We start from the raw sequence: 26,394 nt of genomic DNA, 5'->3' as shown, positions 1-26,394 counted from the left end.
AATAAGTGTAAAGAAAACGTCACCCTTGTGATGTATTTTCCCTTCTCATTTAATGGGCAAATCTTAACTTTGTACTATTGCGGTCCACATTGTAGTCCAATTATTATAACTAAATATACCATTTTTGTATCACTGCTCTATTCATACAATTATTTCTAACAATATTTACAATAAGAAAATCTTCTAGTTTGCCCCACGCTCATACAGATTTTCAAATTCATCTTAAGTGTCTAGTTTTGATGGTTATTGTTTTGTGTCAAGTAATGGGAGAGTTACACAATACAAAATACTAGACTGTGATTAAGAGGTTTTAAATGCCAACGTCAGCATAGCTCGCTCATAATAAGAGGTTTTGATTGTAGAAGATCAAACCAGCCAAACCAGCCATAGGCTCAATGATTTCCAGATGTTTACAGACATTTACTGCAATAATCAGAAACATTTAGACAAGTTTTTTTAAGGGAAAGGTTAAAAAAAACCTACATGTTATAGCTGAATCAATAACGTCTATCAAATTAGATTGTGTATTGAGAATCTGAATGGGTAATTAAATTGAAAAGGGAACGCTTTCTTCTCGTGACAATAATTTTCTCAGTGGAAATTTAACAGAAGCCCAGAGTGTGATAGTAAGTAATCTTACTTAGATTACTAAATAATCTAAATCTCTCCCCATCAATAACTTTAAACCTTCTTTTCCTTGACTTTTTAGCATGCATCAAATTACCTGACAGGTGACAAAGCTACAGGTATCAGATGGTAAGAAGAATCAGTTCACTGACTGGGGTACAATTTAAAGTTATTTTTTTTTCCTACACAATATTTACTTAGCATAATTTCCTTTTAAATGGACACAGTGATGTCACTTCCTGCCTTTTGTGTGAAAACAGTGACAAGAATGCACAGAAAGAATTTGAAACTGAGAAAGTTAAAAGCAGGAAAACTAATTCTAGGAAAAAAAATAGGAAAATGCACTCTAATCTGCTATACTATAAGCACCTTTATACTCGGGCATCCTGTGACAGAAATTTGATTGATTCTGAGCTAATGATTTTAATCTTCTCTGTGCATCATCAAAGCAAGAAGAATAGAATGTTAATTGGGCCCGAAGACTAATGCAATTGTAGTTTGGGAAATATTAATACCTGTATCTCTTACATAATATAATGCAACGTTTTATCTATTCATTAAAACGATTGCTTCCCATTAAAAAGAATCTTGATTAATTCTAATTTTAGTTTAACTAACTTGATTGACAATTAAGAAATATAATTTCACTTATTTAATAACTGTTATTCTAATGGGCCAACATGGCTAGAAACACTGAACAATTACTCAGAAACTAACGGCGTTAAAGACAATAAAATGTTTAAACAGTTCATCTGAGAATATAACATCAGTTTCCTCAGGTAATCAAAACAAAAAAAAAATTAAATGCCATAGAGAAAAGACAATTTAATTTTTCCAAAGAAAACACTTCAAATCATAATCTCTGTGAAGGGAGCAACCTGGCTCAGAAACAAAAACTAGGAAAACAATTATTATACCTGCAGCCAAATCCAGATGTTTGTCCTCCATTTCATCTATCACTGCTAAATCCTGCTCTTCTCTCCGGTTCAAAATCTTGGAAAGGCTTCCAGAGAGTGTAGAGAAGAAGCCACGAATAAAGTAACTGTCCTGATCACTGCTTTCTGGTTGCAGAAGAGGATTCGGATTCTTGTCTCTCCACTGTGGAGCAGGTTCAGAGATAGACCTGCGGAAGGGAACTCGAAATGTCCTGGCTGCTGGCATGGCAACCTTTTCTTCAGCATCTTCTTGATAGCCATCAGCAATGAATGTTTGCAGCCTCGGGGGCTGTTCATCGGCTTTTGATGCATCTGTTCTCTTGGTCATCTTCCAATGAAGTCGAGGAGAAGTCTGCCATCGGTAAGTTCCAAGAAGCTTTGCTAAATTCAAACCTGCATCTTCATATACCTTTCTACTCTTCACTTGGTGATACCAGTGATAGTCCTTCAAGCTACATCCTATTTTTGTAGGGTTGCCGTCCTCCTCTGAAACAGATCTCCGAAAAAGTGCAGGACTGGGGTATTTTTTAAAAACACTCATTTCTCACCAGTTAACTTCAGGAAACCTCAATTTACACATTTATTTAATAAACATATTGCTACTCGTTGAGATTCCCACCTGAGCAACTTCTGCTGTGCTAGTACTAGATGTCCTTGAAGACTTGCTACTGAATAAACCTAGTTCAGACTCAAATCTCAATATCTTCAATTAACATAGATGCCGGTAAAAAAAAGCACAGAATTAATGTGTATCCAAAAATAATTATTTTAAGCTGAAACAGCTTGCAAGTGACTTTCCAGTTCCCCCGGTTCATTTCTGACAGACTTTCAGGAAGTGATCAACAAGGGGGTGGGGTGGAAATAGTAAAATTCAACAAAGAAGTGACAAACCAATTACAGTTCTGCTTTCCATTTCTAACTGCAGTATAAAAATAGAAGATAAGAAATACCTTTAGCTTTCCTACAGTAAAATCAAGCAGAATTGCCCCAAAGATCTTGATAAGAAAAAATTACGTTGCATCAGGATGAAGAATTGACAGTGATACTGGTTGGAAATGTTTCAATTCCTGAATAATTCAGTATATCGTTTATGGTTGCCATAAAGTTTTGCAAATCCAGGTCAGGAATCAGATGCACAAGAACCTAATACAATCACTCTCCCAAAGACGCTTATAAATGCACTGCAGCTGAAAGAAATAATGTTGCAAAGGAAAAATATGCACATAGAAGGAGAAATGAGAGGGGAGGTAGGTGGTGTTTAGTCAATTACTGACCAAAGCAAAGAAGCAGACCATTTGGAGGCAAAATCTTGTGGCAAATGAAACCTTAAAAAAAATGTGCATATTTTTAAAGTGAGCAGGATTTTTGTTTGTATAAATCTAATTAGAGTCAGTAGACTGGAAAGTAATATCCTATCTAGTTAAGTAAAAGAAAAACTGCCACATCCAGAATTTAGGGAACAGCTGACTATATTAAATTTGCTAAAGAAAACTTTATCTTCTAACAGACGCAAGCCAAGTTTCAGTTCAGATTATAACAATATGGTCACTGTTGTGGCCCAGCAGGAGCCGTTGGAGCTGCCACCAGACTCCGACAGCGAGGGGCCCTATGAGTCGGCTCTGGAGGATATGGAGGACCCTGGACAGGGTTCCGACTCCGAGCAGGGCGCAGAGAGGCTGGTTGGCCACCAGGAGGCACCTAAGCCTTGGACCAGTGGGGAGGAGACAAGGGAGTGTGATCCTGACATCAGCAGTGAGTTGTTCCTGGATGCCCGGCACCGGAGAGTTAATAGGTGTAAGGAACAGTTGCGCAGTTAGAGGAGGTAATTGCACTCAGCTGCTGGTAATTTGGCTCCTCTCCAGACTATAAAAGGAATGCTTGTGCACACACCCCTTTTGCAGAAGTCAACGCATTAACAAATGTTAGAGAACAGTATTGTGAGCCTGGCAGGCTGGATTGAGCCTTGGACCAGTGGGGAGGAGACAAGGGAGTGTGATCAGGGCGTCAGCAGTGGGGAGGAGCCAAGGGAGTTGTTCCTGGATGCCTAGATAAATTAGATAAATAAATTAATTAGCTGACCTAGAAACACCCAGGTCTTTAACCCCTTATGTAAGACCAACAAGGTTGGCGCCATCTAGACCTAGGGGGAGGGGGAAGGGTGTTGCTGTTCCCCAGAGCAAAATAAAAGGAGTAACTCCTAAGTAGCACAAGATGACATTGTCAAATATAGTAGATGGAACCTGGATCATGCCAATTCCTCAAGTTATGGCGAGATGAGAAGAGATATTAACATGACTTGACCCTGTACTTTTGTTCAGTTTTATAGGCGATAACTAGCCGCTTAAATTGCACTGAGAAGCCAATTGGGACCCAGCGTAGGTCGCAGAGCAAAGGTGTTCCATGGGCATAGTTTGAAAGGCCCCATTCTTCCCATGCCACAACACTCTGGACCACTTGAATTTTTCAAGTGCTCCTCAAGGGTAACCACATATAGAATGCATTACAGTAATCCAACTAGAAGATGAATAAGCCATGAGTTGGCACGAAATTGCCACGAAAAATGGCTTCCCAATACAGAAATGGGTACAACTGGCACATATGGTGAATTTGTCCAAATGCCCTTTGGACCACAGTTGCCACCTTCTCTTCGAACAGGAACCACAAATTGGGGGTGGGGTGGGGGGAGCATAAATCGCACACTAATGCTATCTGAGGGAATGTTGCCCTGTTCAAAGATAAAGATAGCAATAGCAATAGCAATAGCAGTTAGACTTATATACCGCTTCATAGGGCTTTCAGCCCTCTCTAAGCGGTTTACACAGTCAGCATATCGCCCCCACAGTCTGGGTCCTCATTTCACCCACCTCGGAAGGATGGAAGGCTGAGTCAACCTTGAGCCGGTGAGATTAGAACTGCTGAACTGCAGGTAACAGTCAGCTGAAGTGGCCTGCAGTACTGCACCCTAACCACTGCGCCACCTCGGCTCTTTCTATCTGGAGATAGAAAGTCTCCCGATCTGGGGATGGGGGATCTCAAAACCCAGAGCCTTAATCTTCTCAGGTTTGAGCTACAGCCTGTTCTAGCACCCACAATTTTCCAACACTGGGAAAGAGCCTTGATGGCATCACTTGATGGCAACCTAGAGCACAGGTGTATGGTTGGCTCATGTTGATAGATGACCTTCACCAGTTCCTTAATTTAAATGTCCGACTGAATCAGGGAGAGATTAAGGTGGTCCAAGGCTGTAATCACACCCTATTCCAAGTGGCGATTGTGGTCTCAGTTGAACCATGTACCAGAGCCCATTATGAATTCCAACAGTTCATTAGGGACACTGCTGTGCAGCAGGGATGCTGGTACACTAGCAACTAATCCCTATACTCCAACTTTGCAAACAGGCTCTCACATCCATCTAACTGCAATACTGTACCCTTCAGAGTCCCTTGTTCATCAATGGCTCTACCCCTGCCCTGGCTCAGCAGGGTACATCTCCAAGCCTATCCTTGGCACCCTTATTTCGAAGCTTCTCCATTGGCACCCAACTCAAGGAAGTTCATCTGTGATCATGAATGAATGAACTGGATCACTAATAGCAACTTCAGAAACCAACTGGGTAAGATTTATGTTGTGTTTCAAACACAGCTATTCCTCTCTCATCTTTACAATCTACACCCTAACATTCACACCATGCCATCCAGATGTGGGTTCCTACCAGTTCGCACCTATTCAGTAGAACCGGTTCGTCAAATCTACCGAACCGGTTAGAAGAGGTTCCACCAGTGGACCCGGAAAGCAGGCCACACCTACAGAAGAGGTTCCAAACTTTTTTGAAACCCACCACTGGTCCTTGGATATGATTATTCTACACTATCATGGTCCTATTTATAAAACTCAGTGCCTCTGTGAAAGGTAAGGATGACTACTGTGTTTGTGGTGCAATCCGAACATTGCGTGTGTTGAAGTTGTTTTAACGCAAACCAAAGATGCCTTTTAAAAAACAAGTTTACATCATATTCTTATGCATGCCAGTGCTGTGTGTGAGGTAATTTAAGGTGGTTCTGACAAGTGTCGTCGGCATCTTCATATCCGGTCACATGGGCGGCAAGCCACCCCCATCCGGTCACATGGGTGGCAAGCCACTCCCACAAAGGAGGCCACACCCACAGAGTAGGTTCGAACAATTTTTGAAACCCATCACTGCAGCAAAGCAACTGACATTTGACAAGTTCTAAAACCTTTTAAAGGTAGTTTAATAGCACTAAGATTATGACGCAGCAGGTTTCATTGGATTTGATGGGTTTTTTTAATAGTTACAGAACGTTTGATGTAAGAAAGGCACATATATAAATTATTTAAATAAATAAACAAAAAAACAAAACAATATTGCTGATTTTACCTAAATTTCTTCAGACCCAAGCGTCCTAGTGACATAAAAAATAAGGCCTAAAACCTAAAGGCTATCTTTTGTCTATCTTTTTACTTTTTAGAAAGTACCATTCCAAATTGCTTACTGAAATAAAAACAGGGAATGGAAAAAGCAGAAACGGGGGGGAAAAGTATTACTATGGGATTTTTGTCATTTCTTATAAATGGTATAAATGTTTGGCAACAAATGCAGATGTCAATTAGGAAAGAGATGCTTTACATAAACACCACTGGGGGGGAAATCCATCAAAGAAGAAAGAAGAGAAATAGCATTGTCTGTGTAGTTTTTGAACTCAGAATCTGGCTTCTCTGTGTTCTGAAGATGATTCACTGGTGTCTCATGGTGTCTCACTCTTTGTGGTTTAATCTAGACGACTTAGTAGCTAAAAAGAGACTTCTTGAAAAATGCCAGGTTCACTTTATAAATCAAACTTGGCGTGGAATTCTTTGACATTCATTACACTGCCATTAATACTAATAAGCTTCTTTTAAAATAAATAACTTATTAAAATCAATGATGTATCATAGTGATTGATGCAATTGTCCTAGCAACATTAAATATGTTCACTCTATACTTGATCTCAGCCCAAAGGCTGAGAAGTAGTACTTTGTGATGATTAATGATCGTTATAAAAATGTGGATAAAATAAGGATGCTCTTCATTTATTCATGTCAACACATTTTCAAACATGGTTTAGGTTTAGGTTTATTAGATTTATATGCCGCCCTTCTCCCAAGGACTCAGGGCGGCGTACAACATTAAAAGAAACACATACTACAAAAGTTTTTAAAAAATTAAATAGAATATCCCAAACCCAATAAAAATTGACAATGACATTTTTTTTTAAAAAAAATTCGAATTAAAATTAACAGTGATTGATAATTTGTTTTGTTTTGTTCAGGCCAGGCTGGCTTGCCCAACTTTTTAGGGCGCGTCGGAAGGACCGGGGATCGTGGATTATATGAAGCTCCGGGGGCAGCTCATTCCAGCGGGAAGGCGCTCCAACAGAGAAGGCTCTCCCCCTGGGGGGTCACTAGCCGACATTGTCTGGCCGACGGCACCCTGAGGAGGCCAACTCTGTGGGATCGCACTGGACGATGGGAGGCTACCGGTGGTAGTAGGTGGTCTCGCAGGTACCCTGGGCCTAAGCCATGGAGCGCTTTAAAGGTCATAATTAGTACCTTGAATCGCACCCGGAAGACAACCGGAAACCAGTTCAGGCCGCCTAAAAGGGGTGTAACATGGGAGCTGCTTCCATTATCAATTGCAGTTTTTGACATTATTTTTTAGGTTTAAAGTCTGACTTTTCTCCAGAAGCTTAAAATGGCCCACATGTTATCATCATTTCGTACTAATAAGCCTAGGTTAGGATATGAGAGAGTAAGTCTCCATGCTTAAGGGTTAATTTGGCTGTCAGTAGTTATGAAAGTGCCTCTGTTTAATCAGTCTTCCAGACAAAAAGGGCATATTAGATTCTATGGAGTCTGAAGCAGTGGTGGCATACAACCGGTATGCCCCGGTACAGGCGTACCGGTGCCTGTGGGCAGCACCAGGTACCGTTCTGGTATGGTGCTGAGGAGTGCCCACCCACCTGCCCACTCTCCTTACGGCTATTTGAACCGATAGGGGCTTTCGCGCACGGAGCATACGGCCCCTGCGTGATGCTCCGCTGAACAGCTGGAGGATCGCGGGTGGTAAGTATGCGTGTCCGCGCTGTGTGCGTGCTGTGCGCGTTCATGTGGTGGACGCCAGGCCCCATTGCAGCCTACCGGTTGCAACGGGATCCGGGACCCACCACTGGTCTGCAGCAAAGAGGAAACCCATGTCTTCGTTATAGAGAGTAAGCTTTACAAGATATGAAATCTGATTAATGTAGTTATAGTACCATTGCCACGCACTCATAAAATTATCGTACAATGCTCCATCAAGCCATACTGACTACTGATGATTCCATGGCTAAAAAGCTATACAAGTGCTCCCCATCTGTTGGCTTCACAGGTAAACAAGACACGAATCACAGACAGGTGAGTTAGTTCTACTTCATTGTAACTACATCGCTACATTAACAGAATCTTGCAAATCCAAAAATACATTTCTAACTCCGTCTCCTTTATAGATCAAGAAACTAGAAAAGATCCCTTCTGAACCTCTTGCTCTGTCCCCTATCCAGGTGTGAACTTTGCTGTCTATTTTAACCAGGGTTTGTTGCTTTTGGTAGTGAAGGTACATTTTACTCTTAAACCTAAAAATTGTTTTTCAGTCTACATTAATCACTACATAAAGCTTCTTTCGAAAGTAGGCAATTCTTGCATTTCTACAATCACAAGTAGCTGGTCGTACCTGATATTGAGGCCTAGACAACTTACTCTACTTATTGAAGAGTTAGCTTGGAAGGAGTAATGTCTGAACAGGGAATAATAAATCTACACAGTAGGTAATCTCCCCTGGACACATATAAACGTAGTACAGTCAGAAATTTTGGAAATATTAGAATTTACAAACACACTTTTCCCTGAACTTTCTTTATTCACTTTTGACCATGGATAGAAGAGTTTTCACCATTTGTTTTTGAAATATCAGAAGTTCCTTCAAAACTGGGAACAAGCATATTTATTGTCATGAGATCTGCCTCTTGTGTCATCAGTTGTCAAAAGGATTGACTGTTTTGATGGATGAATCACGGGTACAAATCCTTATATGGCACTAAGAATGGAAAGAAGTACTTTCTGCCAATTTTCAGAAGAAAGAACAAAGTAATACTTTTCATTCAAAAACATGGTGAGTACGGATCCCAAGGTTAAGCAAACGTCATGAAATTTGGAAAAAGGAAATAAGTGATTCATCAGGACACAGTCTCCTTGGAAGAGTCTGGAAATATTAACAGAGAAGTAACTGAACCATTTACTGATTTAGAAAGCAGCTCTTTCGTCCATGTTTTTAGAGCAGATATCAAAAGGTATGTTGAGATCAGGGGTGGGTTTCTCGCCCCGTTCCAACCGGTTCAGTTGGAACGGGGCCAGCAGTGTCCTCGTGCATGTGCGCAGCGCACGCATGCGTACTAGCGTCTGTGCGATGCCTCCAGCTGCTCCTGGAGGATCGCGCAGGCGCTGTATGCGTCCTGCGCATGCGTGGAAGCGCAGAACTCGTCAAAACCGGGTAAGGAACGCGGGTGGGCGGGTGGGCCCTTCGCCGTTCCTGGAAGTTACTTACTTCTGGGTTCGCCGACCAACCGGTTCGCGGGGACCGCCGCGAACCGATTGAAACCCACCCCTGGTTGAGATTGAGACCATCATGTAACACATGGGGACACAACTTTTTTCACAAGTAATTATATTGCCAGCACAGCAGCTGAAATAAGAGTCGAGAGAAATAAAAATCCAAGGGTCATACATCCTCTTTCAATGTGTCTTTTTCAACCTAAGCAAAAGTTGAAGGCCAGAGTAATTTTGTTTCTGATTGCTATAAGCACTTATTTTCTGTTTTGACCATGTACCAGATCTCAAAGCCTCCAGACTGTTTATTTACAGGGCTCAGAAGGCTGTCGCGGGGATGCGTGTCCAAATATTGTAGCCTCGTCTTGGTTTTTGTTGTTGTTGTTTCAACTCCATTTAAAAATTCATCAAGTTAGGTAAACTATACATACTGCATATTCACATACAGCTGCAATCTGCCTCAAGCTGACAGCAGTAATGGTGTTCAAATTGTGGAGCACTCATATTTGAGACATTTGAGAGCTGCTAAATGTTAATGAAAAATGATTAAGCAATCACTTTAAAGGGTAAGCAGAAAAAGAGAGGATACAAGACAGGGATCTCTTTCACTCCTTAAATTACAGTGCGGCACTTATTTTGCTGATTCTTACCATGCCTTTACCTTAGCTCCAGGATGACTTACATGGGACCTCTTTTAAATTTATCCTCCCAGTAACCTCCCTCTGAAGTAAGTTGGGCTTGTAATAAATAAAGTGTAATAAATAAAACTTAATCTATGTACCTGAAAGGGAGGTAAGATTGTTTTCCCCAAGTAATTACCCACTGACAGCTAAAAATAGCTGCAGGTATCCATGTTGAAACATGTAGATTTTTCAAGCTTAGGCATGAAAAAGGGAAGAGTGACTTACTCCATGAATTTTAATTATTTTCAAAATGTCTTAACAGGACTCTCCCTTTCAATCAGCCGAGGTGGCACAGTGGTTAAATGCAGCACTGCAGGCTACTTCAGCTGACTGCAGTTCTGCAGTTCGGCTGTTCAAATCTCACCGGCTCAGGGTTGACTCAGCCTTCCATCCTTCCGAGGTGGGTGAAATGAGGACCCGGATTGTTGTTGGGGGCTAATATGCTGACTCTGTAAACCGCTTAGAGAGGGCTGAAAGCCCTATGAAGCGGTATATAAGTCTAACTGCTATTGCTATTGCTAATCAGTGGTGGGATTAGGGCGTTGGTACTTACCTGATACGCCTCTTCTCATAGTGGGGGGAGGAGTATCCAGGATGGGTTTGACCTTATCCTCTCGTGATTGGTTTGAGTCAGATAAGCTCTTTGGGCTCCGCCCCCTGGCAGTGAGCATGCCCAGTTTTATGACGAAGAACTCTCTCCGACTCGTTGCATCATTCACTCCAGACTCTTGATTCAGTTTTTTTGCTTTTATTGTCTTCAACATCAATAATTAAATAACAATATAAACAATGAACATAACACTTAGTTGTACAAACATAGTCAGGGAGGGACTGGATACTCCTCCCCCCACTATGAGAAGAGGCGTATCAGGTAAGTACCAACGCCCTTTCTCCATAGTGAGGGGGGAGGAGTATCCAGGATGGGACGTACCAAAGCCTGCACGTCCCTAGGGAGGGAGATCCCTGAGGCCATATGTCCCCCTCTCAGGCCTGTTGAGGCACGGGTCCTGCCCTGTGAACCGCCTGCAACACCCTGCGGCCGAACGAGGCCTCTGCCGAGGCAAAGGAGTCCAACTTATAGTTCCTAACAAAGGGAGAGGGGGAAGCCCACGTGGCTGCCCTGCAGATTTCGGCCAGGGATGCTTGTGTGGCCCAGGCCGTGGATGTGGCTGCACTCCGTGTGGAGTGGGCTGTGATATGATCTGGTGTCTGTAACCCCTGCGATTGGTAAGCAGTGGCAATGCAGGTTCGCAACCACCTGCCGATAGTGGTGGAAGTTACCTTATTACCCAGGGATCCTGGTTGGAAGGAGACAAACAGGGCTTCGGATTTCCTGTTTGGCCTGGTTCTCCTGAGGTAAATCCTCAGAGCCCTCCTTACGTCTAGAGTGTGCCACTTCCTCTCCAATGGGTGAGAAGGGTCTGGACAGAAGTTGGGCAAAATCAGTTCCTGGGCCCGATGGAAGCAGGAGCACACCTTGGGAATGAAGGATGGATCCAGCCGTAACACCACCCTATCTTGGTGAAAGACACAGAGATCCTCCCTGGTGGACAGCGCCTGCAGTTCGGATATCCGCCTGGCGGAAGTGATGGCCACCAGGAAAGCCACCTTCAGGGTCAGGAACTTAAGGGAAACTGTTTGTAATGGCTCAAATGGGGCGCCCGTTAGAGCGTCCAATACCCTGTGTAAATCCCAGGAAGGGTACCTGTGTACCGTAGGTGGTCTGAGGTTGGAGGCCCCCTTAAGGAATTGCCTGACCATGGGGTGGTGCGTCAGGCTCTGGTTTCTGCCACACAGGAGAACTGATGAGATGGCTGAGACCTGTCTCCTAATTGTGTTAGGAGCTAACCCTCTATCCAGGCCCGCCTGGAGGAAGTCCAGAACCTGAGGTACCGTAGCCTGGATGGGGTTGAACCCCCGGGAGTTGCACCAAGAGTCAAAGGCCCGCCAGGTGGAGCCATAGATGCGCTCTGTGGAGGGCCTGCGGGCGGCCTGGATAGTCCTTATCACCCTAGGGGAGAAGAGGTCTTTCCTCAGGATGCTCCGCTCAACCGCCAAGCGGTCAACTGGAGCCATTGAGGATCCGGGTGCTCCAGCGCCCCCTGGCTGAGGGAGATCCTCTCCTGGGGAATTCTCCAGGGCCTCTCCACTGACAGAGACTGGAGATCTGCAAACCAAGGCCTCCGGGGCCAATGAGGAGCCAACAGAACCACTTCCGCCCCCTCCTGAAGGATCTTCCGTATGACCCTGGGAATCAGGGGCAAGGGAGGAAAGGCATACAAAAGACCCCTGGGCCATGAGCTCCGCAGAGCGTCCGTCCCTTCCGCCCCCCGTGTCCGGTACCTGGAGAAGAACCTCGGGAGCTGAGTGTTGAGGGGAGTGGCGAACAGATCGACTTCCGGGCGCCCGAAGCGCTCGGCCACCTCCTCGAATATCGCAGGCTGTAGCCTCCACTCTGAGTTGTCCACCTCGGCCCGGCTGAGCCAGTCGGCCCTGGTGTTGTCCACCCCCGCTATGTGTTCTGCCCTCAAAGACCGGAGGTTCCTTTCGGCCCACTGACCCAGACGTTTGGCCTCCTTCATGAGGGCCCTTGATCTTGTCCCCCCCTGTCTGTTTATGTGAGCCTTGGTGGTGATATTGTCTGTGAGGACTAATATGTGCTGGCCCCTGACCGAATTCTGGAACCGTAACAGAGCCAGGCGGACCGCCCTGAGCTCCAACCAGTTTATGTTGTGAGTCCCTTCCGCCTGAGTCCACTCTCCTTGCGCCATCTGAGCCAGCAGATGGGCACCCCACCCACTCAGACTGGCGTCCGTCGTTACCGTCAAGCGGTCTGGTGTCCAGAAGGTTTCGCCCTTTGTGATCGCTGGGGATGTCCACCAAGCCAGGGAGCGGGAGACGTCTAGCGGGAGAAGTACCTTGGTCTGCGAACAGCTCGTGCGTCTTCGCTGGAACGGCAAGAGGAACCATTGGAGATCTCTGGTGTGGAGGCGAGCCCACGGGACGATGCCAATGGCGGAGACCATGGTGCCTAGTAGTTTAGACAGAGTGGCTAGGGACACCTTGCGCTTCCTGGCTATCGAGGAGGCTAGCTGTCTAAGCGCTATCTGTCTGTCGGGTGACAGGAAGACCATGCCCGCCTGGGTGTCTATTCTGGCTCCTAGGTGAATCAGACTAGTAGAGGGGTGGAGGTGACTCTTGGCTAGGTTCACTGTAAACCCATGGTCCCTCAGGACTGTCATGGTGATGTCTAGGTCTTGCAGAGCGCCCCTAAAGGAAGATGACTGCAGGAGCAGATCATCCAGATAACATTGGATGCGCACCGGGACCTGTCTCAGGTGCGCTGCCAGCGCTGCCATTACCTTTGTGAATACCCTCGGGGCCGAAGACAGCCCGAAGGGGAGGGCCCGGTACTGATAGTGGTGACCCATGTAGCAGAACCTGAGATACCTACGGTGATCCTGGGCAATGGGGATGTGCAGATAGGCCTCAGTGAGGTCTATGGAAGTGAGAAAGTCTCCTTGTCTAACCCCCTCCAAGATAGAGTGTAGGGAGTGCATCTTGAACCTCCTCTAGCGAATGGAACGGTTCAGGCGTTTCAAGTCAAGGATCGCTCTCCAGCCCCCAGAGGCCTTGGGGATGACAAACAGGATGGAATAGTGCCCCTGACCCTGTTGCTCTGGAGGCACTGGCTGGATCGCCCGGATCTCCAACAGGTGTTGGATGGCTTCCTGCATCAGCAGCCTCCGGGTCGGGTTCTTAGAAACCGGACATATCCGGAAGAAGCTCGGGGGACTGGAAAGAAATTCGAGTGAAAGGCCATGCCTGATGGTCTTCTGCACCCATCTGTCAGAGGAGGTGAGGTCCCAGCGGTCAGCAAAGTGCGCTAAGCACCCCCCAATGGGGAGAGTGCTGGACCTAGCTTTAATATTTGCGGAAGGAGCGCCCCCCTCCGCCTCCTCCGCCCCCTCGAAAGGGCCGCTTCTGTTGCCTGCCTCTTTGCTGTCTGTCTGGGTACCTCTGTCTAGCAGGGAATCCCCCTTGATACTGCCTGCCTCCTGAGAAACCTGCCTCTGACCCCCTAAGGAAGTCCTGACCCCGAAAGAAGGAACCAGAGTCCTGACCCCGGGAGTAGGAGCGTCTGGGGTATGGAGTTGACCTGAAGCTGCCTTTCTTCTGGGCAGTGGCGAGGACCTTCCTCTTGTCCTTGTTCTCAACCAGGAACCGGTCCAGAGCCGAGCCAAAGAGGGAGTCCCCTGTGAAGGGGGCTGAAGCCAGGCGCCACTTGTGACGAACCTCCACCTGCCACTGTCGAAGCCACAGCAGCCTGCGTGATGCCACCGACGATGCGATCGCCCTGGAAGCGAATCTGGCTGCAGCCAGGGTGGCATCCGATGAGAACTGGATGGCCGCTGCCAGCCTGTTGATGTCCTGATGTGACCGGGCATCTGCTATGGGGGTGCGTTGCTGTAGCTCCTGCAGCCACAGCAAGGAAGATCTGATGATGAAAGAGGCTGTGGTGGATGCTTTCACAGCCCAGGCCGCTGCTAAATGGCCCCTCTGCAAGGTGAGGTCTGCCTTCTTGTCCTCCGCCTTCAAGGCATCCTCTGGCTCCCCAGGCATGTTGGTGGATGTATGAAGAGCCACGATTGGATCATCTATGGTGGGCTGTGCAAGTAGCTTAGCCAGCTCTTGGTCCACATTGAAGAACATCCTGTCTGAAGAGGAGGGTGATGGGCCCTTTGTAGGAGATGCCCATTGGCGCCTTATCAGGCCTAGGAAGGTCTTGGGCGTAGGAACAGTGTCTGCCTCGATGGCCTGCTCGTCAAAGATGTTCTCTGCTGAGAGGCCCTGGCGTTGGGGTGTGGCCTCCGCTGCTCTGTTGCCTAGCTTGACCGTTGCCTTGGCCTTGAAGAGCAGGGACTCAAACAGTGAGGGCTGGAACAACCCAGTGAATGTGGGTTTAGGAGGAGGCATGCCTTCATCCTCTGATAGCTTGAGTTCTCTGATCTCGCCTTCCTCACTTTCATTGTCACTGTCCTCCTGGGATGAATCTGAGGAGCTGTGAATCTCTTCCTCCTGGGCCTCTGGGAATTCAGGGGCCCTGGGGGTGGGGGGGAGGGGGGCCACCTGAGGCTGTGGCTGCTGGAATGCTGCAGCCATGTATTGCTGAAAAGCCTGCATCATTAATTCTTGGAAGTTGGGGGCTCCTGTGGGAGGCGCTGGGTTGGGGCTGAAGCCCCCCTGAACAGGGGGGGGGCTGCCCAAAAGGGGAAAGCCAGTAGGCAAGGCTGCCCCCACAGTAGGGGTGATAGGGGATTGCCACCCCTGAGTGGAGCCCCAAAGCCCCGAGGTGTCTATAGGGATCCTTGTTGGCAGGGCTGGATTCTCCCCTGAGCCTCCGCTGGATAAGGGAGTGCCTGAATTTTCCCCCCCTTTGCCTGGGGCGTTCTGATGGCTGGCTGCTTGGTTGCAAAGTCTCTCTAAAGCCTTATGCCTCCTCCGCTCGTATTTAGAGGGCTTGGGGGGCTTGTGACCCCTCCCTTCCTCTGGATCTGCCCTGGGGGAAAGGTGCTTGGTTTTGCATTTAGCCTTTCCTCTTCCCCCCCCTCCTCGGGCAGTCTCTGGGGAAGCCACTGACCTGGGTGCTTGTTCTTCTGCCCCTCCGGTGGGGCTGCAGTCCCTGCTTGCAACTGCCTGGGATTCTCCTTCCTGGTAGTTGCTGGGCGCCGCCATTTTGGACCACGTGGGTCCTCCCGGCTTCAAAATGGCGCCGACCGGCTTGCAAAGGGGCGCGAAATTTAAAAGTGCCTGAAGCGAGGCTTGAGCTCCTGAGAGCTTGCCACGTGCGCTCCCAGCCGGATTCTCTTCCTCCTGCCTCTCCTCCGATGCCGCTGTGGCCAGGAACAGCTTCTTCGGATTCCTCACGATCCTCTGGCCACGTGGAGGCAGCACGGGCGCTCCAGGGCGTTTGAAAGCCCTGGTTCGTCGCTCAACCCTTGAGGGGAGCAACGGAGCGCTCCAGCGACTTACAAGCCTCAGCGGTTGGGGCTGCCTGCTAGAGGCTTTTGCCCTTTCTCCTGGTTAGGGGCTGCCTGCTAGAGGCTTTTGCCCTTTCTCCTGCTGCCTGGTCAAGCTCCTCACTGAGAGACTTCGGATCTCCTCAGTGTCCAGGGCAGCCTGCCGCCCCAGGGGGGCTAGTGGCAGTTCCAATCTTGCAGGAGGAGGCTGTGTATGAAGCAGGGAGGCAAACTCGACGGGTCCAAATGAATTTTCCTAGTAAATTCCTGGAGCTCTCGAATGAGCAACTTCTCACGAAGGTTTTGAGTCAGAAAACTGGGCATGCTCACTGCCAGGGGGCGGAGCCCAAAGAGCTTATCTGACTCAAACCAATCACGAGAGGATAAGGTCAAACCCATCCTGGATACTCCTCCCCCCTCACTATGGAGAACAGCCAGTTCGCACCTATTCGGGAGAACCGGTTGGTAACTTTCTAAGTAGTTCAGAGAACCGATTGTTGGAAGAAATCTCCTTTTGTTTTTTCCCCACTTTACAGGGCTAATCCTGTAAGGAAGGCAGGAAGGAAACATTCTGGTGTTGTTTCTAGCCTCATCTTTATTGACCTGCTTACAGAAACTGCCTCTCCAGTTAATCCTTATTACATTATAACAGCTAAGGCGAAGCGTCCATCGACCTGAGTGACCTTGAGTTGGCCACGCCCACCCAGTCACATGACCACCGAGCCCCACCTACCCAGATAGTCATTAGGGCAGAGAACCGATTGTTAAATTATTTGAATCCCACCACTGCTTTCAATGTACAAGTTTCTTCCTTGTTTCTGTTTCTGCTGGTAAAACAGAAATGTGTGTATTGGTACGGGGGAAGCTAGATATCACAAAGGAAGGGGGGGGTTTGGTTCACTGTTCTCTTTTGGAGGAATTATAATTCCTCAATTTATAGTTGTCTTCTTTTTAGATAAATATAATATCTAAGAAAGACAAAAAGAAGGTCTGAAATTAAACATTCAATTTTTATTTCTTCCAAGTAATCACTGTTTTAGCATATTTAACTGAAATTAAAAAAAAGGGAAACACTTCAGGTTCTTTGATATCAGGAAGCAAGTAGTTATGATTTAAGAATGATCTAGACTTCTCCTACCAGCTGCCTCATTAAAATATTCAACTGTTTCATAGTGTTTGTCTTCCTGAAAATCAATGTAGCTTCCTGATTTGTGCAGAAATGTTGAATTACATCTGTGGCTGCATACAAATTGATCCAATCTGCGAACATGGTTTCGTAATTATGTGTTCTTTGTACATCATTCATCTGAGATTTCCTCCAGTTGTATCTCTGTTGCAAGTTTTGACATTCTTACTCAAGAAACCTTTAAGGGAGAAGGATATTCTAACAGCTGCATTGTGAAAAAAAGTGTGATTGCAACAAGTCAAATGTGACCTTCCATTCTAATCCAAGAAAAAATAAATTTCTTTAATGTCAATATCATGTAGTAAAACCAGTGCACCTACAGATAAGAGAAAGAATAATATTTACACTAACAGAATAATATTTATATTACTATCTTATTTTGCACTTTTATTTAAATAAGTAGCAATCTGAGATTTAGAAAATAGAACTGGAATGGTATACAAACTCATTTCTTAAGTTATTATATTTTTATTATTTGTTTAGATCTGTAACTTTCAAAGACATGCCAGATAATCTGAAATAAATAAATTAAAACATTAAATTACATTGTGGCATCCTACACAATCTACTAGTGGGAATGAAGCCCAAATTTCAGAGGCAGCAGTAACAAAAAGCTGAAGAACAATTATAACATTCTTTATATCTTAAATGCACAGGAAATACTAACAAGGACCTGTAAATGTGGCAGAAAAATGAGAGACTGAGATGCAAAGGAAGAAGCTTGTTTCCCTTTTTGACAATCATATTTTATTCATTTCTTAAAATCAAGTCCACAGAAAACTGAAGAAGTGTTATCATCATAGGTGAAATTGTTCTCCAAAAACATTTGAAGGGATAGTTTCTTTTGGTCATTTAGATAAAAGCTGAATAAATAGATGAACTTTTTGTTAAACAACTAACAAATGTATGTAGGAAATATGCCACAGTAGTAAGGGGAAACGGTTCACCAACAAAAGGGCGACTGACAAAAGCGCGTCTGACTAAACCGCGGTGACAAAACCACGAGTTCTAAAGCGCTCCGACGAATGAGCGCTGAATCGCGCCGACAACAGTGTGGCGACAGAAGCGTGCTGTAAACATAAACCTAACCCTAAACGTAACACTAACCCTAACCCTAAATGTAACGCTAACCCTAAACCTAACTCTAAACCTAACCCTAACCCTAAACCTAACCCTAACTTAAATCGCCCTTCTGTCGACGCGCTGTTGTAAATCACCCTTCTGTCACCGTGCTGTTGTCACCGCACTGTTGTCGGCGCGTTGATGACGTCACAGTTTTAGCGACACGGTTTTGTCAGTGCGCTTTTGTCGTGCGCGCTTTTGTCGTGTCACGCGGGGAAACTTTAACCACCATGATATCAATGGGAGACAAACTGCAGCAAGTGGGGGAGATGAAACAGATTCCTAACCAACCTAGCTGACAACTTTCTCATAAAAAAGGTAGAGGAGGGAACTAGAAGAAAAGCTATACTAGATCTAAATCTTACTAATAGAGAAGAAGTGATAGAGGGAGTTGAAATTGCTGGAACATCTGACAAGAGTGACCATGTCATATTGGAATTCAATATAATGCTAGCACAAGCAATAGAACACAATACAGCCACTGTCCCAAACTTTTAAAAGAGCTGATTTTTAACAAACTCAGAGAAAGCCCAAGAAAAAATTCCATGGATGAAAATCCTAAAAGGAAAAAACAACTCAAGAAGTGTGGGAAACTCTGAAAAATATGATCATAAAAGCTCAGTGCAGCACAACACCACTGAAAAAGAAAAACAAGAAATCCAAGAAGAGACCAACATGCACAAAGATCTCTCTGATAAACTAAAAGACAAAAAGGACAAGTACAAAAAAAAAAGGAAAGAGGAACACATAACTAAGGCAGAATACCAGCATATAGTCCAAATCTGCAAAGATGAAGTCAGGAAAACTAAGGTTCAGAATGAACAAAGACAGGCAACAAAAGTGAAAGATAATTTTTAAAAAAGTTTCTTTCAACATACAAATAACAAGGAAAAAGACAAGGAAACAGTAGGTCCACTTTACAGAGAAGATGGCAAGGAAGTAACTGGCACAGTGGTGGGTTTCAAAAAAATTTCGAACCTACTCTGTGGGTGTGGCCTCCTTTGTGGGAGTGGCTTGCTGGCCATGTGACTTGGTGGGAGTGGCTTGCCGGCCATGTGTTTTCTCTCTCTCTCCTTCCTTTTATCTCTCTGTCCCTTTTTCCTTTTTTTCTTTCATCTCTCTCACTTTTTCTTTCTTTTTTCTTTTTTTCTTTATTTCTTTCTTCCTTTCTTTCTCTTTCTCTCTCTGTGTGAGTCTGTCTGTGTGTGTGTGTGAGTGAGTGTGTGTGTGTGAGTGGTGGGTTTCAAAATTTTTTGGAAGCTCTTCTGTAGGTGTGGCCTGCTTTCCGGGTCCACTGGTGGAACCTCTTCTAACCGGTTCGGTAGATTTGACGAACCGGTTCTACCGAACTGGTGCAAACTGGTAGGAACCCACCTCTGAACTGGCAGTAGAGAGAAAGCAGAGCTTTGCATCAGTCTTCATGAAAAAAGAAACTACCAACCTACCAAAAATCTAACTATAAAAGACAGACTGGAAATAAAAATTAAAATAAGCAAGAAAATGTTTAGAGAACATCTATCTGATCTTGATGAATATAAATCACCGGGACCTGATGGTTTACATCCCAGAGTTCTGAAGGATCTGGAAGATATTATCTCAGAAGCATTGTACCATATCTTTCAAAAATCCTGGAGCACCAGGGAATTACCTGAGGATTGGAAAAGAGCTGATGTGGTTCCCATCTTCAAAAAACATGAGCATTTTTTAAGGAATGCTCTGAAAAGGATAAATATATGTTTATATTCCATTCAGGAGGAGGAAATGCTCTTACTTCAAAATTTGGTTAGGAAAGGAGGAAAGAAGGGAAAGGATTTACTAGTAGAATAAAATAAAATATGTTAACATTGTTAATGGTACGCAGTTAATATGTTGTGAGGGAAATAGATCAATACTATTAATTGTGGATAACTAAGCAAAATGTTTATTATATAAAAATTAAATATGAGAATATATGTTATCTATAGTAAAATAGAATAACAGATGAAAATGAAATGTTAAATTTGACTAATTTGGAGGGGCAAAATGCTATCTATTCAGAAGAAATTAAATTTAAGATGGAAAATGTGGAAAGAAAATAATATGGCTAAAATTGGAAACGGAAATATGATGTAAAATGAATGGTACATTTGAGAAGATGTTAAGGGGGGAAACCTTGGCAACACTTGGTTTATAAAAGAAGTCAAAATATGTAAGGAAAAATTAAAAAAAACTTTGTTTAAAAAAAAAAGAAATGTGATGCCCAATCAAATCATATTATTATTATTTTGTTTTGCTCACATAATATAAACAGATTTCCTTCTTTCCTTTTCCCCATACCTTATACATTGATGACAGCCACATCCTCTATGACAGCTTGTCAAATTTAGGAGACTTAATTCAAGCGGCCTTCATTTCAGGCATAGGCTATTAAAAGACCGTCTCACAGCAGGCTAACAGGACATTGTACAACTGACATCAGAAACATTGTAAACTGTGAGTAGGAAGAAGGGAGCTGAATTTCCTGTCTATAAGCAACATCTGTAGAGTTATCTCCAGCTATATATAGAAAGGAAGTTACAAACTGCTCCCAACTAATATTTAGTTGCCAGATTAGTTATTTAATCCTTCCAAAATTAATAGCATGGTCTAGGTCCAAAAACAGTGATATTTCATTCATTGAAGCATTAAGTTACATACTGTGGCTAATCCTAAGAGTATAATTAATTATTTGACAGTTCCCAGAAGCCATCATTGTACTCTTAACAAAACCATCAACTCATCAAAATTGCATGGCTGCTGAACAGAGTGATATAGCCTCTGGTTATGCCTGCGACATCATGCATCACTGCTGCACTAGACATTTAATTGTCAAATATTCCAGACTATTGTGCTAGTGGAAAGTGGAGTCATAGGGCATCAGACCACTGGGAACACTCCAGCTACAGCTATGAGAAGCTACAGTTGCCTGGAGTTACCATAAGCTTCAATTTTGTTTTGTAACTAACAGCATCTGTGACTAGGACAAAAGGTGCAGAAAACAGAACAGAGAATTCTACCTTAAATTTGCTCTTGGAATTTTGATGGTAAAAGGTGAATTTAGTTACTAAACAAATTGCCTAGGACAGCAAGGATGCATGCTGTTGCAGGCCTGGCCAGAGGTTGTTAGCAGTAGCAATAGCAGTTAGACTTATATACCGCTTCATAGGGCTTTCAGCCCTCTCTAAGCGGTTTACAGAGTCAGCATATTGCCCCCAACAACAATACGGGTCCTCATCTTACCCACCTCGGAAGGATGGAAGGCTGAGTCAACCTTGAGCCGGTGAGATTTGAACAGCCGAACTGCAGAACTGCAGTCAGCTGAAGTAGCCTGCAGTGCTGCATTTAACCACTGCGCCACTCTATTCAGTTGTAACTCTTTAAGGGTTCACCAGAATGTTATCTTTATGGCCCTAAAGGAAGCGAAAAAGAGGCAAAATGTATGAAGGTATGCATGGCTTCTTTGAAATCTGTCTGTGGCACCAACCCCAGTTGCACCCTGTAGTTTGTTGTTTGTTTAAACAAGGGAAAGGAAAGGTAATTGGAAGAAAAGTGACTCCTGGCAGCAGGTGGGAAAATTGTTGTGGCCCAGCAGGAGCCGTTGGAGCTGCCACCAGACTCCGACAGCGAGGGGCCCTATGAGTCGGCTTTGGAAGATGTGGAGGACCCTGGACAGGGTTCCGACTCCGAGCAGGGCGCAGAGAGGCTGGTTGGCCACTAGGAGGCACCTGAGCCTTGGACCAGTGGGGAAGAGACAAGGGAGTGTGATCCTGACGTCAGCAGTGAGTTGTTTCTGGATGCCCGGCACCGGAGAGTTAATAGGTGTAAGGAACAGTTGCGCAGTTAAAGGAGGTAATTGCACTCAGCTGCTGGTAATTTGGCTCCTCTCCAGACTATAAAAGGACTGCTTGTGCACATGCCCCTTTTGCAGAAGTCAACGCATTAACGAATGTTAGAGAACAGTATTGTGAGCCTGGCAGGCTGGATTGCTGCCCCGGCTTATCTGTGCCGGTTTGCTGCCAAGGACCTGTCTGTCTTTTAATAAATTCTGTAAAGTATATTTGACTCGGAGTCTGTTGGTGTGGGACGAGGGGGGTCAGAACAGAGAATTTAAAACATTGCTACCAAAATCATGTGAGATCATATGTTGCTCGCACCAAAAGCATCACTTGACTGAGAGAAGTGATGGCTGCCCCATTTGTTCAAGAAAACAGGGAGTCTCTGTGTGATTACTAATATGTTCCAACTTAAGAATTTTGTTGTAACCTTTAATCAACTTGACACATGTCTTATCTGGCTTCATTTTAATTTCGGACAAGAACTCTTATTCTTCTATTGAGTGTTGTAGTAACTCCTTACAATTCTTTGTTAAGGTCCAAATTTGACAGGCTGAAGCCAAAGCTAATTTCATTGTATTTATTTTGTACAATGACAATAAAGAATATACTGCTAAAATGAGTTAGTCAGAAGTTCCAACTTGGTTACAAATGAATCACGCTCAACTATCCCATCATTAAGATCATTTAAAACATTTAAGAATAGTGTGCACGTACATTCAAAGGAATCTTATCAATATTAGGATACCTTTTAGGATTAATTAGGATTATATTATTAAATCAAATTATTTGTTTAATTACATATTAAGGCATGGAAATTTCAAACTTTTGGAAAATTTCAAATTTGAACTCAATAAATCTCACTGTCAATCCTCTTGGTTGAAGTGTCTAAACCAACCAACCAACCAACCAACCAACCCAACAAGTTTTCATAATGTATGTTGTGAATGTTGCTTTATCATTTCTATTTTCTATTTCATATCAATTAATGCAACATAACACACTGGTTTAATTCCTATTCCTACCTGCCAAATATGTAATTTGCAAAGCACTGGGTAATGGTAAAACATCTTTCATTGGCTAGCACAAAACCAAAGAGTTCTAAAAAATGTAAAGTAAAAAATTTATTAAAATACTTCCAATTACTTCCAAGCTAAACACAGTCCTCCGACAGCATTTTGGGGGGGTCCTAACCTTCCTACCTGCCCCCAGAGCTCACCAGCGGCCACTGACGAGCCTCCCGGTAGTGCCTCGACCGCGGTGGTCGCGGAAAGCAGCCGCGCTCCAAGCTGCCTGTTCCGCGCGTCAGAAGGCTATAAGAAGGAAGTTTTCAATTGGAGGAAGAAAATAACAAAACCTAATGCTTCCTAACCTACACTCCAAACACAAAAATAAGAAAAGAGGCTACACTAAGCTGTTTGGAGAGTCCAACTTGCTGTCCAAGAACTGGAGCTCCCCAACTGTGTCTTTTTAGGGCGACTTGAGTTTTTTAAACTGAGCCTCTAAAGGGAGCAGGAGGCGTGGCTATACAAACTTTGAACTCAGTCCTTGGGCAGCAAGCTGAAGTTATGAATGTTGTGTATTTTAAATTGTTGTTTGTCTATTTGTCTATTTATCCCCTCCCTTTGTTTATTTTTTGTTTGTTTGTTTGAAGAGCCGAGGAGGCGCAGTGGTTAGGGTGCAGTACTGCAGGCCACTTTAGCTGACTGTGATCTGCAGCTCAGCGGTTCAAATCTCACCAGCTCAAGGTCGACTCAGCCTTCCATCCTTCCGAGGTGGGTGAAATGAGGACCCAGACTGTGGGGGCAATTTGCTGACTCAATTTGCTAAACATTTGTAAACCACTTAGAGAGGGCTGAAAGCCCTATGAAGCGGTATATAAGTCTAATAAATAAATAAATAAATATTGTAAGCCACCCAGAGTCCTTCGGGAGTGGGCGGCATACAAGACCAATAAAATACAAAAATACAAATAACCATGCTTGGACACTCCAAGCAACGCTTAGGAGGACAGTCATAAGTCACTTTTTTTCAGTGTTTGAGCAGCCACTAAATGAATGGTTATAAGTTGTAAGTTGAGGACTACCTATATATGGATTCCTCCCTTCCCCTTAACTTATCTAGAGTCAGATGTTTAAAATACTACCAAGACATCTGGAAATTGAGATGCCACAAATAGGTACTAGAAACTGAGCTAGAACACAGTCACTATAACTCATTACTCTAAGCCAAATTCAAGGGAATGGCTTACACGCTAGTTCTCCTAGAATTTATGTTAGAATATCATTTTTAAAAATTCTGGCTTTGGGAGAAAACAAATGTTGATTTGTTATAGAGCAATAAATTCATCCAATTGTCAAGGCAGAGTTTTTGGGTTGTTTTTGGAAATGCACCAAACATTGAATTCACATATACAGATATTACTGTGCTATATGATTGTGTGGTGTAACCGGACCAAGTTAGAACAAGGGAAAGCATAGCTGGAAGAAGTGTGGGGAAAAAACTAAATTGGTTCATGTCACTCTCATATTTTGAGTAGAAGGTGAAGCGGTAAGGGTCTTTGGCCAAGGACTCCTATTGGTAAGGTAGGTACCGGTAGATATTTGAAGCCTTATTGCCTGCACCAAAGTTGGGGCTCTAACCATTACCTAACCCAGGTGTGTGTGTTTCTCTGTGTGTGTCTCTCTCTGTGTGTGTGTGTGTGTGTGTGTGTGTTCTCAGAATATAAATTAATCTGGGAATAATATTCATTTAGAGCAGTGTTTCTCAACCTTGGGCTGGCTGGGGGATTCTGGGAGTTGAAGTCCACAGGACTTAAAGTCGCCAAGGTTGAGAAACACTGATTTAGAGAATGTTCAACTTTCCTGAAAGGATGACATTTAATGACTCTCATCTATTAATACCTGAAAAAACCTCTCTCTACACTTTATTTATATTACATGTTATTGAATTACATATTTTGGTATACACATCCCTAGATTTTTAATGGATTTGATACAAATACAAAATTGATATTCCTTAAATGGATAGGTAACCAAGTTATCAGCTACAGGCATCAATTCCAATTTGAACCAGTTAATAGAATGTCTTGCTATTTCTAAAGGCATCCATTATTAGCATCAGCAGTGGAACAATAATTAAGGATTAGAAATCAACAAAAGAATATCTTTTCCAAATAAAATCAATTTCTGTTCCATTGAATTATATAAACGTCTGTAGATCTCCCTATGTTATCTAATAGCACAATAGCTCATGGGTCACAAGCAAGCTTTAGCCTATTTGCAACAGGGCTGCGTGAGTGGTGGGCCGTGGGGCGCACATGTGCATGTAGCCCTCTTGCTCAAACAGCGGGCACGTACCTACCCCTCACACAAAACCATCCCAGTATCCCTCCGCACTGGGTCCTCATGGAGTAGAAGACCAGCAAGATCCCTTCAAACTGTTATTCTGTTATTCTATAGTGGAGAAAATAAAAGGTCTACAAAGTATATATTCCTCATTGTTGTAAAGTACTACAAGTGGGTTAAATCTGCATATTCAGTAATGCAGTAATGCATCAAATGAAGAACTATCTGGGAGAAATTTTATTTCAATTTAAATTCCTAAGAACACTTTTTAATAATAATGTTGGATAGACTTACTGTGCATTTAAAATAATAATACTAAAATACTAATACTACATAAATCAGCTGCTTTTTCCTTATAAATCCATGATTTAAACTGCTTTAGTTTGAATCAAATATGTATGATACATGAAGGCTTTGAAGATGGCAGATTCCAGCAAATACAAAATACAATAAGGCGAAGTATGGAATCAATCTGAATGTTATAATACAGTATTGATTGAATGATCTTCCCTGATCTTCTTCTAGTTCATTTGAAAGGCAGGGAAAAATGCCTGTGTTTATGCAGTACTTTACAACTGTATCCGAAAGACTATTTTCCACACACATTCCTACTGCATTCCCATTAGATGGGAATCTGCTCAATTTATACCTCATATATTGAAATACAACAGGTGGTTTACTTAGGATATGGCTACTCCATCACTGGCCCATCTCCTTGAGGTTCACCGACAAGTGCGCGCCCGACAAATGCGCGCCGACAAAACCGCGATGTCAAAATTGCGCGGACAAATGTGTGCCGACAAAAGCGCACCATCAGCAAACAACATAGTGGGACGCGAAAACAACGTTAACAACACTAACCCTAACCCTAAACTAAAAATCCTAATCACGCTTTTGTGGGCACGGTTTTCTCGGCGCGCTTTAGTGGGCACGCTTTTGACGTCACGGTTTTGTCGCCGCGGTTTTGTTGGCGCGCATTTGTCGG

The 26,394-nt window shown here is 44.0% G+C and overlaps 1 protein-coding gene and 1 long non-coding RNA gene across 5 annotated transcripts in view; one reads left to right on the top strand and one right to left on the bottom strand.

The window, feature by feature from the left end:
• LOC148043371 (uncharacterized) overlaps window positions 1-26,394 on the top strand; it is a 481,921-nt gene that overhangs the window by 309,634 nt on the left and 145,893 nt on the right. The gene's annotated exons all lie outside the window — the stretch shown is intronic.
• Window positions 1-26,394, bottom strand: part of RASAL2 (RAS protein activator like 2) — a 269,272-nt gene that overhangs the window by 158,932 nt on the left and 83,946 nt on the right. The window contains exon 1 of one of the 4 annotated variants that reach the window (XM_087726824.1): window positions 1,545-2,348. The exons of 1 other annotated variant lie outside the window; for it this stretch is intronic. In XM_087726824.1, coding sequence (XP_087582950.1) covers window positions 1,545-2,103 — 559 coding nt within the window. In that variant the 5' untranslated portion in view covers window positions 2,104-2,348. Of the gene's footprint in view, window positions 1-1,544; window positions 2,349-26,394 lie in introns of those variants that run through there. 2 more of the 4 variants (XM_087726823.1, XM_087726826.1) reach the window with 2 other exon arrangements.

Source organism: Thamnophis sirtalis, unplaced genomic scaffold (genome assembly GCF_051295495.1).
Source record: "Thamnophis sirtalis isolate CommonGarterSnake01/CBP01778 unplaced genomic scaffold, rThaSir2_p1.2 scaffold_12, whole genome shotgun sequence".
Classification (NCBI taxonomy): Eukaryota; Metazoa; Chordata; class Lepidosauria; order Squamata; family Natricidae; genus Thamnophis; species Thamnophis sirtalis.
Note: the sequence above shows the minus strand (reverse complement) of the source record. Positions and strands in the feature narration are given on the sequence as shown.